This window comes from Eucyclogobius newberryi, unplaced genomic scaffold (assembly GCF_026437365.1).
Source record: "Eucyclogobius newberryi isolate DKJ021-1_F unplaced genomic scaffold, fEucNew1.0.hap1 SCAF_8, whole genome shotgun sequence".
Lineage (NCBI taxonomy): Eukaryota > Metazoa > Chordata > Actinopteri > Gobiiformes > Gobiidae > Eucyclogobius > Eucyclogobius newberryi.
Window position 1 is genome coordinate 32,019,197 of NW_027316500.1, and position 17,313 is coordinate 32,036,509.

General features: G+C 48.3%; 1 protein-coding gene across 1 annotated transcript in view; it reads right to left on the reverse strand.

The window, feature by feature from the left end:
* Positions 1–2,401: 2,401 nt before the first annotated feature.
* LOC140351552 (sodium/potassium/calcium exchanger 3-like) overlaps positions 2,402–17,313 on the reverse strand; it is an 89,631-nt gene continuing 74,719 nt past the window's right edge. The window contains exons 7-17 of the mRNA XM_072437406.1: positions 17,073–17,147; positions 14,475–14,500; positions 14,048–14,101; positions 13,826–13,950; positions 13,175–13,335; positions 12,850–13,099; positions 10,354–10,520; positions 8,351–8,465; positions 7,020–7,132; positions 4,313–4,378; positions 2,402–2,554 (exon numbers count right to left, since the gene is read on the reverse strand). Of these exons, the coding sequence (XP_072293507.1) occupies positions 2,402–2,554; positions 4,313–4,378; positions 7,020–7,132; positions 8,351–8,465; positions 10,354–10,520; positions 12,850–13,099; positions 13,175–13,335; positions 13,826–13,950; positions 14,048–14,101; positions 14,475–14,500; positions 17,073–17,147 (1,305 nt within the window). The remainder of the gene's footprint in view (positions 2,555–4,312; positions 4,379–7,019; positions 7,133–8,350; positions 8,466–10,353; positions 10,521–12,849; positions 13,100–13,174; positions 13,336–13,825; positions 13,951–14,047; positions 14,102–14,474; positions 14,501–17,072; positions 17,148–17,313) is intronic.

Consider the following 17,313-nt stretch of genomic DNA (forward strand, 5'->3'; position numbering starts at 1 on the left):
GGAGATGCTATTGCTTCGCCCGAAATGTTCCACAGTACGGCATTAAACCTTCACCTCAAAGGTCAAAGGTCAAATTACTCGTCAGATCTCAAATCGTTCTACATAAATTGCTTGTTCATTACGATTACGTCTTTGTTCATGCTTCATTAAGGCTAATTAAGGTGCAGTTATGATGAAGTAATACAGGAAAGTACCACAGTGCACCTTTAAATACAATGATTTTAAATTTAGTCGCGTCTCGTCTTTCTTTAAATATGATTATTAACGACAAAAAGATGGTGCCAAAAACGTCCAAACAAAAACGGATCGGTTCCATTTTCCCGTCGGCGCAAACGCAGCCAAACGCAGAGAGAAGGCGCCTCTTTGTCGACTTTAAAAACCCGGAGGACTCACAAACCACGTTCACATGCTCTAAAACTATCACCACGGAGGCAACGAGCGTGGACAGAGTTTGTACAAAATGCATCGACGCGTCACACGGCATCTTAGTCTAACAAGAATGAACTAACACGCTAAAAATACCTGCTTTTTACTCTTAAATAGAACCACCACGTTGTTGTTGTTGTTGTTGTTGTTTTTCAGTATTTGGTCTTCGAAAAGAGGAAAAAAGTTTGAAAAAGTGGCGTCATTTTACCAGGAAAGTCTCCTCGTAATCGGCACAAAACGCTCCTTTTTTCCGGACTCCAGTGACATCTTTGTGCTTGTGGAAAAGTCTCAAACGGGCCCCGCCTCCAAGCCCCTCCCCCGTGCCAAGCCCCTCCCCCGTGCCAAGCCCCTCCCCCGTCGCGTGACGTGATAAATCCATACATAATAAATAATAGGACGTCTCGGTCACATATTTACAAGGCTATGTACACATAAAATATCTATTCGTCTATAAAGCTAATCGTTTCCGTAGAAAAAACGTCAACGCTACAGCTGCGGTGCTAACGACGGTCGCTAGCGCTAGCATAATGCCCTGGTTCTGAGAGATTTGAAACACAATAAATAATAAATTCGATACAAAACAGTTTGGTAGAAAGTGGCAGTGGAAGTCTGGACCCTGGACGTTTGTTTGTGCGTGAAAAGCGTAAAGTGGATCGCTAACGTGCTAATAATGCTAATCGGTGCTAATCTGTTGCTAGCGCGCGGCCAAAACATGCTAACGCTAACTTGGCTAGTGGTTGACGTTAAAATACTGTCCTCGTTTCCACAGAGGCGGGTGGAATGGAGAGTTTTTGAGTTACTTTTTAAAAATATAATTGTAGTTTTTACACAATTTAGTGATATTTTGTACAGATTATATTTAACTCGAGTAAAAGTGTGAGTAAAAAGCTTTATTTTAACGATGTTTAAATGATTTGACACGTTCTTTTCTTTCAACCGTGACGCAGTTTTTCCTCATTTCTACGTCGATAATCTGAAAATACCAGATTTTCCTTGTACTTGTACTTGTACTTTCGCTGTAGTAGTTTGTGGCTTTTCCACCCGCCTCTGACCAACTAACGCCGCGCTTTTATTTTGCCAAAACACGATCTGAACCTAAAGATTCAACGTTCGGTATTTATACCGGTGATGTTTGATATGAAATGTGTGATTGTTTCCACGGCGACGCAGGTCCTGTTTATGCTGGTTTGAAATGATAAATAACACCATCTTTAAAAAGGTCCTATAATATGCAGAATGTGGAGTTCCAGCAAACCTTGTGATGTCATCAGGTGCCGACTCGGTAAGTGCTTCTCGGCGTTTTTAAAGCCGTCACCAAACTCGTTCTGATCAGTGAACGCGGCAGCTAATGTTGCAATCCTTATTTACACTGTTCACTACTCTATGTCCTTTTAGGCGCTAAAGGACGCTAAAGGAGGCTAAAGAAGGCTAAAGGAGGAGGCTAAAAGATGGTAAAGGAGGCTAACAGACGCTAAAGGAGGCTAAAGGAGGCTAAGATAATCCTTTATTGTCCCACATGGGTAAATTCTAAAGGGATAAGAATGACGTTATCTTGTTTGTTTTTTCCCGATATTTCGTCATTTTTAAGCCATAACTGCATAATATAAGACCTTCAAACACATTTACACATAAATAATGCGAGTTCGGCTTGTGTCAGTTTTTGGTCACGTTAAAACTACAATAACATAGTACGAGGTCGAGTCGACCGGCAGTGGAACGTGGCGTTTTCTTTGCGGCGCACGTTTTTCGCACCAAAAAAAAACAAAAACGTGTCCAAACGAGCGCCGGAACCTTCCAGAGACTGACCGACGCCCGACCGACGCCCGCTCGGCCCGAAAAGCACCCGTGTCCAGCTCAAATCAAAGTGTGGCGTCTCGTCCCTGCGCCACAACAGAAAAAGTCCCCGCGGCGGTGGCGGTAGCTCGTCTCGTCCTGCGGGTGGCGCTGCGCCGGGCGGAGACGTCCCGCTCGCCTGTCACTCGTCCTCGCGGCACGTGGGCAGGTTGACGAAGGTGAAGATGTTGTACTCGATGAGGCAGGAGAAGCAGAGGAAGACGGAGTAGAGCATCAGGCACAGGAGGCCCAGGCGCCGATCCAGAGTCCACTTGTTCAGGTGGACCCCCAGCACCTGCCCAACGACACCAGACCCGGGACTTTAGAAGCAACCGGGCTAAAGGAGGCTAAAGGAGGCTAAGGAGGCTAAAGGAGACTAAAGGAGACTAAAGGTGGACCCCCAGCACCTGCCCAACGACACCAGACCCGGGACTTTAGAAGCAACCGGGCTAAAGGAGGCTAAAGGAGGCTAAGGAGGCTAAAGGAGACTAAAGGAGACTAAAGGTGGACCCCCAGCACCTGCCCAACGACACCAGACCCGGGACTTTAGAAGCAACCGGGCTAAAGGAGGCTAAAGGAGGCTAAGGAGGCTAAAGGAGACTAAAGGAGACTAAAGGAGGCTAAGGAGGCTAAAGGAGACTAAAGGAGACTAAAGGTGGACCCCCAGCACCTGCCCAACGACACCAGACCCGGGACTTTAGAAGCAACCGGGATAAAGGAGGCTAAAGGAGGCTAAGGAGGCTAAAGGAGGCTAAAGGAGACTAAAGGAGACTAAAGGAGGCTAAAGGAGGCTAAAGGAGGAGGCTAAAGGAGGCTAAAGGAGACTAAAGGAGGCTAAAGGAGAATAAAGGTGGACCCCCAGCACCTGTCCAACGACACCAGACCCGGGACTTTAGAAGCAACCGGGCTAAACGAGGCTAAAGGAGGCTAAGGAGGCTAAAGGAGGCTAAAGGAGACTAAAGGAGACTAAAGGAGGCTAAAGGAGGCTAAAGGAGGAGGCTAAGGAGGCTAAAGGAGACTAAAGGAGACTAAAGGTGGACCCCCAGCACCTGCCCAACGACACCAGACCCGGGACTTTAGAAGCAACCGGGCTAAAGGAGGCTAAAGGAGGCTAAGGAGACTAAAGGAGGCTAAAGGAGACTAAAGGAGACTAAAGGAGGCTAAAGGAGGCTAAAGGAGGCTAAAGGAGGCTAAGGAGTCTAAAGGAGGATAAAGGAGGCTAAAGGAGACTAAAGGAGACTAAAGGAGGCTAAAGGAGGATAAAGGAGGCTAAAGAAGGCTAAGGAGTCTAAAGGAGGATACAGGAGGCTAAAGGAGACTAAAGGAGACTAAAGGAGGCTAAAGGAGGCTAAAGGAGGCTAAGGAGGCTAAAGGAGGCTAAGGAGGCTACAGGAGGCTAAAGGAGGCTAAAGGAGACTAAAGAAGACTAAAAGAGACTAAAGGAGGCTAAAGGAGGAGGCTAAAGGAGGCTAAAGGAGACTAAAGGAGACTAAAAGAGGCTAAAGGAGGAGGCTAAAGGAGGCTAAAGGAGATTAAAGGAGGCTAAAGGAGGAGACTAAAGGAGGCTAAAGGAGACTAAAGGTGGCTAAAGGAGGCTAAAGGAGGCTAAAGGAGGCTAAAAGAGACTAAAGGTGGACCCCCAGCACCTGCCCAACAACACCAGACCCCGGGACTTTAGAAGGAGGAGGCTAAAGGAGGCTAAAGGAGGAGACTAAAGGAGGCGGCCAAAGGAGGAGGCTAAAGGAGGAGGCTAAAGGAGGAGGCTAAAGGAGGAGGCTAAAGGAGAAGGCTAAAGGATGCTAAAGGAGGAGGCTAAAGGAGGCTAAAGGAGGAGGCTAAAGGAGGAGGCTAAAGGAGGCTAAAGGAGGAGGCTAAAGGAGGAGGCTAAAGGAGGAGGCTAAAGGAGGCTAAAGGAGGCTAAAGGAGGAGGCTAAAGGATGCTAAAGGAGGCTAAAGGAGGAGGCTAAAGGAGGAGGCTAAAGGAGGCTAAAGGAGGAGGCTAAAGGATGAAAGGATATTTGTAACTTTTGATCATATTTGAAGACAAACTCACGGTTAAAAAGACGGAGGCCAGAAGAAGTCCCACAGAGAAGATCAGACCTTTACTGTACAGCTTGATCTGAGGACACATTACCATGGTTACAAGAGCCAGACCACAAAACCAGTCACTGCAGGGACACAACAATCACACATGTCTAGATGTGTTGCAATGACCTGAACTCTACATGTGTTGTAGTTGTGTTGACCTCAAAAGAGAAAAACAAGATAAATATGAACTTCATAAAGATGTAATTGGGGCTCAAAGCTCCTGCTGTGGACACGATGGATGGAACCAGGAACCAGGAACCAAGAACCAGACCGTCCCAAAGAGAACTGAAGCAACAATGTCACGAAAACATCGTCAAACTGAACATTTCACACAAAAACTAAACTAAAATGTTGCATCAAACAGATTCTTGAGACGCTCTGGACACAGTGACGTCCTGTTGTGACCGCTGTGTCTGTCCAGGTCAAAGGTCAAACAAGTGTCAGTAATGCTCTGGAACACATGTCTCCGAGTTGAGGGCCACATGTTGACACGCGTGCAGTTGAGGGCCACATGTTGACACGCGTGCAGTTGAGGGCCACATGTTGACACGCGTGCAGTTGAGGGCCACATGTTGACACGCGTGCAGTTGAGGGCCACATGTTGACACGCGTGCAGTTGAGGGCCACATGTTGACACGCGAGCAGTATAGGGCCACATGTTGACACGCGAGCAGTTGAGGGCCACATGTTGACACGCGTGCAGTTGAGGGCCACATCTTGACACACGTGGAGTTAAGGGCCACATGTTGACACGCGTGGAGTTGAGGGCCACATGTTGACACATGTGCAGTTGAGGGCCACATGTTGACACGCGTGCAGTTGAGGGCCACATGTGTATTTGATGAGCCTCCACAGCTTTAATAATCCAAACAAGTAAAATTGTTATTTGGACCACGTTTGGCCCGCGAGCCATAGTTTGTTCAGCCCCGTTTTAGACAATAAATAATAGTTCTTTCTTTATTGTGTTTTTTAGGCTCACATTTTGTACTGTACATGTGTTTTTTTTGTACTATCGATACTATGATTCTAGCTTTAGGATCTGTCCTTATGATACTTTTGACGAGCCTGGTCTACGGAGCGGCTGCTCTTGGTCCCGCCTCGTTCTGACCTCAGCACGACAAGCAACACATTTTTACTGCCGTTTTATCCTCGAGAACTCAGGATTCAAACTGAACTCTTGAGTACAAATATGTCAAGTACTGTAAGCACTCCACCACCAGGGGGCAGCGCACAGCCTCAGATATCCACCACCAGGGGGCAGCGCACAGCCTCAGATATCCACCACCAGGGGGCAGTGCACAGCCTCAGATATCCACCACCAGGGGGCAGTGCACAGCCTCAGATATCCACCACCAGGGGGCCGCGCACAGCCTCAGATATCCACCACCAGGGGGCAGTGCACAGCCTCAGATATCCACCACCAGGGGGCAGTGCACAGCCTCAGATATCCACCACCGGGGGCAGCGCACAGCCTCAAATATCCACCACCAGGGGGCAACGCACAGCCTCAGATATCCACCACCAGGGGGCAGCGCACAGCCTCAGATATCCACCACCAGGGGGCAGCGCACAGCCTCATATATCCACCACCAGGGGGCAGCGCACAGCCTCAGATATCCACCACCAGGGGGCAGCGCACAGCCTCAAATATCCACCACCAGGGGGCAGCGCACAGCCTCATATATCCACCACCAGGGGGCAGCGCACAGCCTCATATATCCACCACCAGGGGGCAGCGCACAGCCTCATATATCCACCACCACGGGGCAGCGCACAGCCTCATATATCCACCACCAGGGGGCAGCGCACAGCCTCAAATATCCACCACCAGGGGGCAGCGCACAGCCTCATATATACACCACCAGGGGGCAGCGCACAGCCTCATATATCCACCACCAGGGGGCAGCGCACAGCCTCAGATATCCACCACCAGGGGGCAGCGCACAGCCTCATATATCCACCACCAGGGGGCAGCGCACAGCCTCATATATCCACCACCAGGGGGCAGCGCACAGCCTCATATATCCACCACCAGGGGGCAGCGCACAGCCTCAGATATCCACCACCAGGGGGCAGATTTACTATTATAGGGGCTAGTACTGGTATAATAAGTGTCCTCATGTCTTCATTTATACAGAATGATGTAAAGTGATTCATGTCAAAGTAAATTATACTTTTTTGTCCCAAAGAACGTCGTCATCTCTAATTAAACGTGTGATGTCACGACACAATTAGCCTCATTATTTACTTTGCTTTTATGACTTCAAATATTAAACAGTTGTTTCTCGAATAGTGGCATCAGTTTAGGCCCCGCCCACATCCTCACACAGAGAAGAGGAGGATTATGTTCTATATCGTGTGCAGTCGAGATAATCAATCATATGATTTACGCAGACGAGCGCCAATATTTCCCACAAAGTCAAAACAGAAAACCAACACTGCAGCGGGAGATAAGCAAACGGGTCAAAACGAGTCAAAAGGGGTCGACGAAACCCCCCCGATCAGAGCCGAGCGCGCCGCCGCCTTAAACGAACAGCAGAGGGCGCGCAAAGTCAGTCAGAGTGGACCGGAACGGGAAAGAAAAACAAACGTGGAGGCGGAAAAGAGCCGCATTTGTGTTTGTGTGGAGCGTAAGTGAGCCTGTGCCGGGAGCTAACCACTCTGCCACTCACGTCTGATCCGTAGCTGATGGCGAGAGTCTTGATGCTCCAGGGAAGGCCCAGACCCACCAGGATGTCGAACACGTTACTGCCGATGGAGTTGGACACCGCCATGTCTCCCATGCCTGGAACAGACACAACACTCAACGTCTCCAACATCTTCACCCACAGACGCCAACGCCACTGACGCCGCCAACGCCACCGATGCCACTGACGCCGCCAACGCCACCGATGCCACTGACGCCGCCAACGCCACCGATGCCACTGACGCCGCCAACGCCACCGATGCCACTGACGCCGCCAACGCCACTGACGCCGCCAACGCCACCGATGCCACTGACGCCGCCAACGCCACCGATGCCACTGACGCCGCCAACGCCACCGATGCCACTGACGCCGCCAACGCCACTGACGCCACCAACGCCACCGATGCCACTGACGCCGCCAACGCCACCGATGCCACTGACGCCGCCAACGCCACCGATGCCACTGACGCCGCCAACGCCACCGATGCCACTGACGCCGCCAACGCCACTGACGCCGCCAACGCCACCGATGCCACTGACGCCGCCAACGCCACTGACGACGCCAACGCCACTGACGACACCAACGCCACTGACGCCGCCATCAACGCCACTGACGACGCCAACGCCACTGACGCCGCCATCAACGCCACTGACGACGCCAACGCCACTGACGCCGCCATCAACGCCACTGACGACACCAACGCCGCCAACGCCACTGACGACACCAACGCCACTGACGCCGCCATCAACGCCACTGACGACGCCAACGCCGCCAACGCCACTGACGACACCAACGCCACTGACGCCGCCATCAACGCCACTGACGACGCCAACGCCACTGACGCCGCCATCAACGCCACTGACGCCGCCATCAACGCCACTGACGACGCCATCAACGCCACTGACGCCCGGAGCGGTTGGGAATATAAAAACGCACGTCTTTGGACGTGCGTCCAAAGACGTGCGTTTTTATAAGTGTTTGGACATAAGCCTGTATTTATTAGAGTTACTCGGCTGCCATGGTAACAACACTGTCATGATGAAGAGAAAGAACAACAAGTAAGTAAAGTAAGAGAGAAAGAGAACGAAAACAACTAAAGAACGAAAGAAAGAACAAAAAAATGACGGTAATAAAGAAAGTAAGAGGAGAGTAAGAAAACAAAGAATGACCACAAAAAAGACGTAAAGAAAGTAAGAAAGAACAAAAAAGAAACACATAAAGGATGAAAGAATGAAAACCATATTTGGCTGTGACAGTGCGGTGTGGAATGGGGGTGAGAGCGGGCAGGACATGCAGCAGTGAGGAGTAACACTGACCCTGGCGAGCGACGATGAGGCTGGCCATGCAGTCCGGGACGCTGGTGCCCGCCGCCAGGAACGTGATGCCCATGATGACGTCCGGGATGCCCAGGGTGAAGCCGATCACCGTCACCTGCAGCACATCCAGGTAAGAGGGCGGAGCTTAACACGCAGCACATCCAGGTAAGAGGGCGGAGCTTAACACGCAGCACATCCAGGTAAGAGGGCGGAGCTAAACACGCAGCACATCCAGGTAAGAGGGCGGAGCTTAACACGCAGCACATCCAGGTAAGAGGGCGGAGCTTAACACGCAGCACATCCAGGTAAGAGGGCGGAGCTTAACACGCAGCACATCCAGGTAAGAGGGCGGAGCTTAACACGCAGCACATCCAGGTAAGAGGGCGGAGCTAAACATGCTGCACACGCGTGTTCAAGAACCACAGCCGCAGGAAACGTGATGATAACACACACACTGATAACGACTCTAAACTGGCTCTTCTCAAATGAAAAGCAACACTAAACAACTAATTAAACGACATTTACCGTATTTTCTGGAGTATAAGTCACACCAAAAAAATGCATAATAGAGAATAAAAACACATATAAAAGTCGCATTTTTGGGGAAATTTATTTGATAGAATCCAAGACCAAGAACAGAAAATAATAACAGATGAGAGAACATGGTGAATAGGTTTACGTATGCTAACGCTAACACCTTCAGCTACATGACGTATGCTAACGCTAACACCTTCAGCTACATGACGTATGCTAACGCTAACACCTTCAGCTACATGACGTATGCTAACACCTTCAGCTACATGACGTATGCTAACGCTAACACCTTCAGCTACATGACGTATGCTAACGCTAACACCTTCAGCTACTTGACGTATGCTAACACCTTCAGCTACATGACGTATGCTAACGCTAACACCTTCAGCTACATGACGTATGCTAACGCTAACACCTTCAGCTACATGAGGCACAGACAGAACTGTGGTAAGTGTCTGGTATGTTGACGTAACATATGAACAGTTATTCAGATAACTATAGCATAAAGAACATGCTAACAAGTTTACCAAAGCATCAGTTTTACCCCAAATCACTAAATCCATTGAATTCTTCTTCCTCTGTGTCACTTCTAAACAACTCCACAAACTCCAGAGGAAGAGGAAGTGTAGATTATTCTTCTGCGTCGCTTAGAGCCTAGAGCGCCCTCTTGTGGTTGTCAGTGTTAAAATAATGAGTTAATAATATCACATATAAGTCGCTCTGGAGTATAAGTCGCACCCCAAAACTATGAAAAAAAGGTGTGAATTATAGTCCGGAAAATACGGTAACTGACTAAACGACTCCCGGATGGCGGTCCCGGAATTCAGTGACTTCACATGAAGGTCACGGCGTGCAGAGGTCTAAACTGCAGAGGTCTAAACTGCAGTGATGTTTCTTTGTCCATTCACGTTGCGGTTTGTGGGACATTCTGTTTGCTACATCACCACGGCGACGCTTCGGCCAATCGGCATCTACCGTTCGTCGTGCCGTTCCGCCTTTTCCCGAGCGCATCATGTGTCCACGCTTCATGTGCCAAACTGTCAAAGATCATCTCTGGTGGTCAATCGTTCTGACTGTGTCCAGCTCTGAACTGAATCACAGACACTCACGCTACGTAATATTATAATACTTAAAGTCACTTAAACACATGACACTTTATTGTTATAATTCTGACTTAGTTTAATGGTGTAGAACCTGTGGTAAATGTTTATCATGGTTTTACTTCCGTTAAGTTTGTGAAAAAAAAAAAAAAAAAAAAAAGTTTAAAATGACAGGAAGTTGAGCTGAATCCCTCTGTGATGTCATCAGTGTGCGACACAAAGACAGTTTAAACCATGGTTGGACTAAATAAAGATGCTTATGGTCTTGTGTGTCAGATCAGAACTTAATGTGGAGTTTGGCTCTTGTTTACAGTCTGGTTGCTATGGTGACACCTGTACCCGTGTCACGTCTGTGCTGGTGTCACTCACCATCCAGACCATGATGTAGGACAGTCCTGCGATCCACATGGTCGAGGAGAAGAACGACAGCATGAAGTAGTTTTCCCAGCGCTGAGACGAGCAGTTTGGGATCGTGAAGTAGAAGATCAGACTCAGGGGCCAAGCCAGGAGCCACTTGAACTTATTCAGCACTCCACCTGAAGCACACGGGTTAGACCGGGTTTTAGTCCTGGTATAGTCCTGGTTTAGTCCTGGTTTAGTCCTGGTTTAGACCTGGTTTAGACCTGGTTTGGACCTGGTTTAGACCTGGTTTAGATTGGGTTTAGTCCTGGTTTAGTCCTGGTTTAGAGCGGGTTTAGTCCTGGTTTAGACCTGGTTTAGATTGGGTTTAGTCCTGGTTTAGTCCTGGTTTAGAGCGGGTTTAGTCCGGGTTTAGTCCTGGTTTGGACTGGGTTTAGTCCTGGTTTAGTCCTGGTTTAGACCGGGTTTAGTCCTGGTTTAGTCCTGGTTTGGACCGGGTTTAGTCCTGGTTTAGTCCTGGTTTGGACCGGGTTTAGTCCTGGTTTAGTCCTGGTTTAGTCCTGGTTTAGAGCGGGTTTAGACCGGGTTTAGACCAGGTTTAGAGCGGGTTTAGAGCGGGTTTAGTCCTGGTTTAGTCCTGGTTTAGAGCGCGTTTAGACCGGGTTTAGAGCGGGTTTAGTCCTGGTTTAGTCCTGGTTTAGAGCGGGTTTAGTCCTGGTTTAGTCCTGGTTTAGAGCGGGTTTAGTCCTGGTTTAGACCGGGTTTAGTCCTGGTTTAGACCGGGTTTAGACCTGGTTTAGTCCTGGTTTAGTCCTGGTTTAGAGCGGGTTTAGTCCTGGTTTAGTACTGGTATAGACCTGGTTTAGACCTGGTTTAGTCCTGGTTTAGTCCTGGTTTAGTCCTGGTTTAGTCCTGGTATAGTCCTGGTTTAGACCTGGTTTAGTCCTGGTTTAGTCCTGGTTTAGACCTGGTTTAGTCCTGGTTTAGTCCTGGTTTAGTCCTGGTTTAGACCGGGTTTAGTCCTGGTTTAGTCCTGGTTTGGACCGGGTTTAGTCCTGGTTTAGTCCTGGTTTGGACCGGGTTTAGTCCTGGTTTAGTCCTGGTTTAGTCCTGGTTTAGAGCGGGTTTAGACCGGGTTTAGACCAGGTTTAGACCTGGTTTAGAGCGGGTTTAGTCCTGGTTTAGACCGGGTTTAGTCCTGGTTTAGACCGGGTTTAGACCTGGTTTAGTCCTGGTTTAGTCCTGGTTTAGAGCGGGTTTAGTCCTGGTTTAGTACTGGTATAGACCTGGTTTAGACCTGGTTTAGTCCTGGTTTAGTCCTGGTTTAGTCCTGGTTTAGTCCTGGTATAGTCCTGGTTTAGACCTGGTTTAGTCCTGGTTTAGTCCTGGTTTAGACCTGGTTTAGTCCTGGTTTAGTCCTGGTTTAGTCCTGGTTTAGACCTGGTTTAGTCCTGGTTTAGACCGGGTTTAGTCCTGGTTTAGTCCTGGTATAGTCCTGGTTTAGACCTGGTTTAGTCCTGGTTTAGACCGGGTTTAGACCTGGTTTAGCCCTGGTTTAGTCCTGGTTTAGACCTGGTTTAGTCCTGGTTTAGTCCTGGTTTAGACCTGGTTTAGTCCTGGTTTAGTCCTGGTTTAGACCTGGTTTAGTCCTGGTTTAGTCCTGGTTTAGACCTGGTTTAGACCTGGTTTAGCCCTGGTTTAGTCCTGGTTTAGACCTGGTTTAGTCCGGGTTTAGTCCTGGTTTTACCTGGTTTAGTCCTGGTTTAGTCCTGGTTTAGACCTGGTTTAGTCCTGGTTTAGTCCTGGTTTAGACCTGGTTTAGTCCTGGTTTAGTCCTGGTTTAGACCTGGTTTAGTCCTGGTTTAGACCTGGTTTAGACCTGGTTTAGCCCTGGTTTAGTCCTGGTTTAGACCTGGTTTAGTCCTGGTTTAGTCCTGGTTTAGACCTGGTTTAGTCCTGGTTTAGTCCTGGTTTAGACCTGGTTTAGTCCTGGTTTAGTCCTGGTTTAGACCGGGTTTAGTCCTGGTTTAGACCGGGTTTAGACCTGGTTTAGTCCTGGTTTAGTCCTGGTTTAGAGCGGGTTTAGTCCTGGTTTAGTCCTGGTATAGTCCTGGTTTAGACCTGGTTTAGTCCTGGTTTAGTCCTGGTTTAGACCTGGTTTAGTCCTGGTTTAGTCCTGGTTTAGTCCTGGTTTAGACCTGGTTTAGTCCTGGTTTAGACCGGGTTTAGTCCTGGTTTAGTCCTGGTATAGTCCTGGTTTAGACCTGGTTTAGTCCTGGTTTAGACCGGGTTTAGACCTGGTTTAGCCCTGGTTTAGTCCTGGTTTAGACCTGGTTTAGTCCTGGTTTAGTCCTGGTTTAGACCTGGTTTAGTCCTGGTTTAGTCCTGGTTTAGACCTGGTTTAGTCCTGGTTTAGTCCTGGTTTAGACCTGGTTTAGACCTGGTTTAGCCCTGGTTTAGTCCTGGTTTAGACCTGGTTTAGTCCGGGTTTAGTCCTGGTTTTACCTGGACACCGGTGGGGCACAAACGGCCCTTCTCCCTCCTCCTCCTCCTCCTCCTCGTCTTCGTCGTTCTCGTTGTTGTCGTTGTCCTCGTTCTCCGTGTCGTTTCCTGCTTCGCGGTCGTCACGGCGATTGGCCCCTCCCCCCGCGGCCGACGTCAGGCCGTTCTCCGCGCTCTTCCGAAGTCCGGCCTTCGCTCCCACCGCGTCCGAGTCCCCGTTTGTGAGGGTCCGGCAGCTGATCAGACGCTGCCTCTGAGGGGGGCAGAGAAGACCTGGTTTAAACCTGGTCCAGACCCTGGTCCAGCCTGGTCCAGCCTGGTCCAGTACCTCGTTGATGAGCATGCGGGAGGCCATGGTGAGCCGGGTTCTGGGGCTGAAGTGGCTGGTGATCATGATCCTCATCCCGGCCTCAGAGAAGCTGAGCTGGTGAGGACACGCGCTCAGCAGCTCGTCCACCATCAGCACCGACGTCTTCCTCTGCTGCGGCGCTGGAAGACACCACACGTCCCCTTTAAAGCCTCAGACACGAGGACGTCAACCCAGGGCCAAGGGTCCATCTCAGACCGGTCAGTCTGGGTCAGTCAGAGTCAGTCTGGGTCAGTCGGCGATTCACGAGAACAAAACAAAGAACAAAGAATCAACGGAATTATTATGAACTCGATTACCGTATTTTCTGGACTATAAGTAGCACCTTTTTTCATAGTTTGTACCGGGGTGTGACTTATACTTACATACTTATACTCCAGTGAGACTTATATATGTTTTTTTCTTCTCTATTATACAGTTTTTGGCTGGTGCGACTTATAGTCCAGAAAATACGGTAATTGCATAGTTTAGCTCAAGTCGTGACGACGAGCGCCTTGACGACCTCCAGATGGACCATATTTATCTTCTGTTATTCTGTCTCAGTATCGTCGATGCTACGACGCTTCTGCTAAACGTCACGGCGCTGCAGAGCGAAACGTACAAAGCACCGACCTTTCTTGAGCAGCACGGCCGTGGCTTCGCCGTCCTCCAGCTCCGCGTTGTTCGTCGCCCCGTTCCTCAGCGCCGACGACTTCTTTTTCCGTCGCTCCAGGAAGCGTACCACGTAGGAATTGCACCTGGAACAAGACGAAACGGCTGCGATTAAAAGGGCGAAAGCGTCCGGGCGAGCGAAGCGCCTGGGCGAGCGAAGTGTGAACGCGCTGGAAAACTCACTTCATGATGAGGATGTAGACCAAGTACATGAGGACCAACGTGAGCGCCTCCCACCTGAGAGCAGACGGCGTTTAGAGGCTCGAACGGGGTCAAACGAGGTCAAACGGGGTTAAAACAGGGATAAAACGGGGTCAGACAGGGGTCAAACGAGGTCAAACGGGGATAAAACGGGGTCAAACAGGGGTCAAACGGGGTTGAACGGGGATAAAACGGGGTCAAACAGGGGTCAAACAGGGGTCAAACGAGGTCAAACGGGGATAAAACGGGGTCAAATGGGGTCAAACGGATTCAAACGAGGTCAAATGGAGTCAGACAGGGATACAACGGGGTCAAACGGGGTCAAACTGGAGTCAAACAGGGGTCAAACAAGGGTCAAACGGGGTCGGACGAGCGACCATGAGGCGTTTTAGTGGCGAAAACAACTCACCAAACCACCTTTTCGTCGTATATGAACTGTGGGCACAAAGAAAAACAGGCATTATTATGTGACGGCAGAATAATGTACTATACAATCATATACAATTATATACAATTATATACAATCATATACAATCATATACAATCATATACAATCACATACAATCACATACAATCATATACAATCATATACAATTATATACAATCATATACAATCATATACAATTATATACAATCATATACAATTATATACAATCATATACAATCATATACAATCACATACAATTATATACAATCATATACAATCATATAAGATAAGATAAGATATTCCTTTATTGTCCCACATGGGGAAATTTCATTGGTGCAACGCAGGTAGATACAGAGGTAGATACAGAAGAACAGATCACTTATAGGAAGTCTGAAAAACACTTTCAGTAGAAGATCTCCTATAAATAAATAAAAACTCCCATAGACAAATAAATAAATAAATACATAAATACCATTGCATGTGATCCCGACAGTAATTGCACATGAATATGTGTCACGACAGCACATAGATTGCACATGAATTTCACAGTAATTGCACATATGACAGAATTGCACATCAGTATTAGGTTAGGTCAGTATTGCGAGTGTTCAGTACTAACACTAATATACAATCACATACAATCATATACAATCATATACAATCATATACAATCATATACAATTATATACAATTATATACAATCATATACAATCATATACAATTATATACAATTATATACAATCATATACAATTATATACAATCATATACAATCATATACAATAATCCATGAAAGGCGGTATGGACGATTTTTCGGCGATTTGAGAACACAGGCGGAAGTCCCCCGTGCTCATGCCACTCCCCCGTGCACATGCCACTCCCCCGTGCACATGCCACTCCCCCGTGCTCATGCCACTCCCCCGTGCTCATGCCACTCCCCCGTGCACATGCCACTCCCCCGTGCACATGCCACTCCCCCGTGCACATGCCACTCCCCCGTGCACATGCCACTCCCCCGTGCTCATGCCACTCCCCCGTGCTCATGCCACTCCCCCGTGCTCATGCCACTCCCCCGTGCACATGCCACTCCCCCGTGCACATGCCACTCCCCCGTGCTCATGCCACTCCCCCGTGCTCATGCCACTCCCCCGTGCACATGCCACTCCCCCGTGCTCATGCCACTCCCCCGTGCTCATGCCACTCCCCCGTGCTCATGCCACTCCCCCGTGCACATGCCACTCCCCCGTGCACATGCCACTCCCCCGTGCTCATGCCACTCCCCCGTGTGGACTGATACAACACACACGCGCGTTTGTTTATTAGCGCAACGGATCGCATCGCATCTCTCATCTCCTGTAGATTTCTGTCCACTTCTGCGTCAGCTCGAACTGTCTTTCTCCGTCTTCATTTTGCCCCGTACACTGAGGGAACTATATTATGAGAGATCCATGCGCTTAGGCACGCGGAAACGTGGGGACGAGCCTGACGCGGCTGCAGGTGAGCGGTAGGTGCGTTTTATGATTGATACGTGGCAGGACAAATGATTTATCCACGCCACGAGGAAATATGATAAAAAATTGCTGAAAAAAATCATCCATACCACCTTTAAGTTTATACTTAAGAAAGGCTAAAGTATTTTATTTGGTGTCGTCGAAAGAAATAAACGACAGACTTTTTATCGGCGTCGTTTGACACATGAAAATATTTCTCGCTTTTTTGGGCTTTTTTTGTGTGAAATGACAAATTTAAATGACGGAAACCAATTAAAAAAACAATAAAAAATATCTTTATTTTCTTGCCTCGCAATGAAGGAGCGACATGAGGACAATAGTTTCTGGACTATAAGTTGCACCTTTTTTCATAGTTTTCATAGCCCGGGGTGCGACTTATACTTATATTTATACTTTTACTTCGGAGCGACTTATATGTGTTATTTTCACACTTGCAACCGCATTTCATACTCCAGTGCGACTTATATACGTTTTTTTTTTCTCTATTATGCATTTTTTGGCTGGTGCGACTTATACTCTGGAAAATACGAAAAGAGGCCAAAGTAAGTGGTTTTAATTAAATCTATAGTAGAAATACGTCACTTTTACCTGTTTTTACACATTTACTTGTGTTACACCCGGATAAAATACAACAATCAGTTAAAAAGTGCTACTTTTAAGTTGTATTTGGCTTATTTTGAGTATATTTTGACAATCTTAAAGTAAAAATGACAATGGAACAACAAAAAAACATGTGGTTTGACTCAAAATAAGAAAAAAACGAGCATTTTCTAACTTAAAATAAGGTTTATTTTAAATAACAACAAAACATCCTAATACGACTTGATTCAAGCACTTTTTAATGTCTTATTTCACACAGTCTCTGTAATAAGTGAGAATAAACGACCTTTTCTAAACAGACAATGTATTTTCATAATTGCTGGATGTCCTGAGCCTCTCGCACCTCTTTTTACACTGAAAATGCTCATTAAACTGTAACGAACTGAACATGATCACATGATCACACACTACAAACGATCCCCGCGTTTCGGTCGGACTTTAGCCGCCGCGATCGTGTGGTCGAAGCTTTACCGCGATGAGGGCGGAGATGGACAGGGTGTAGTAGGTGGAGTCTCGCAGCAGAGGCCAACACGACAAACGGATCGCCTGAAAACGGAGAGAGACACGGCGTTAACTCAGCACAGGAGCTCCACAGGGCTGTGTACGGTCCCCCCTGTTCTTCTCCCTGTGCACAATACTCCCCCATCACCACCCTCCCCCCTCGTCCTGACAGACTCCCCCATCACCACCCTCGCCCTCACAGACTCCCCCA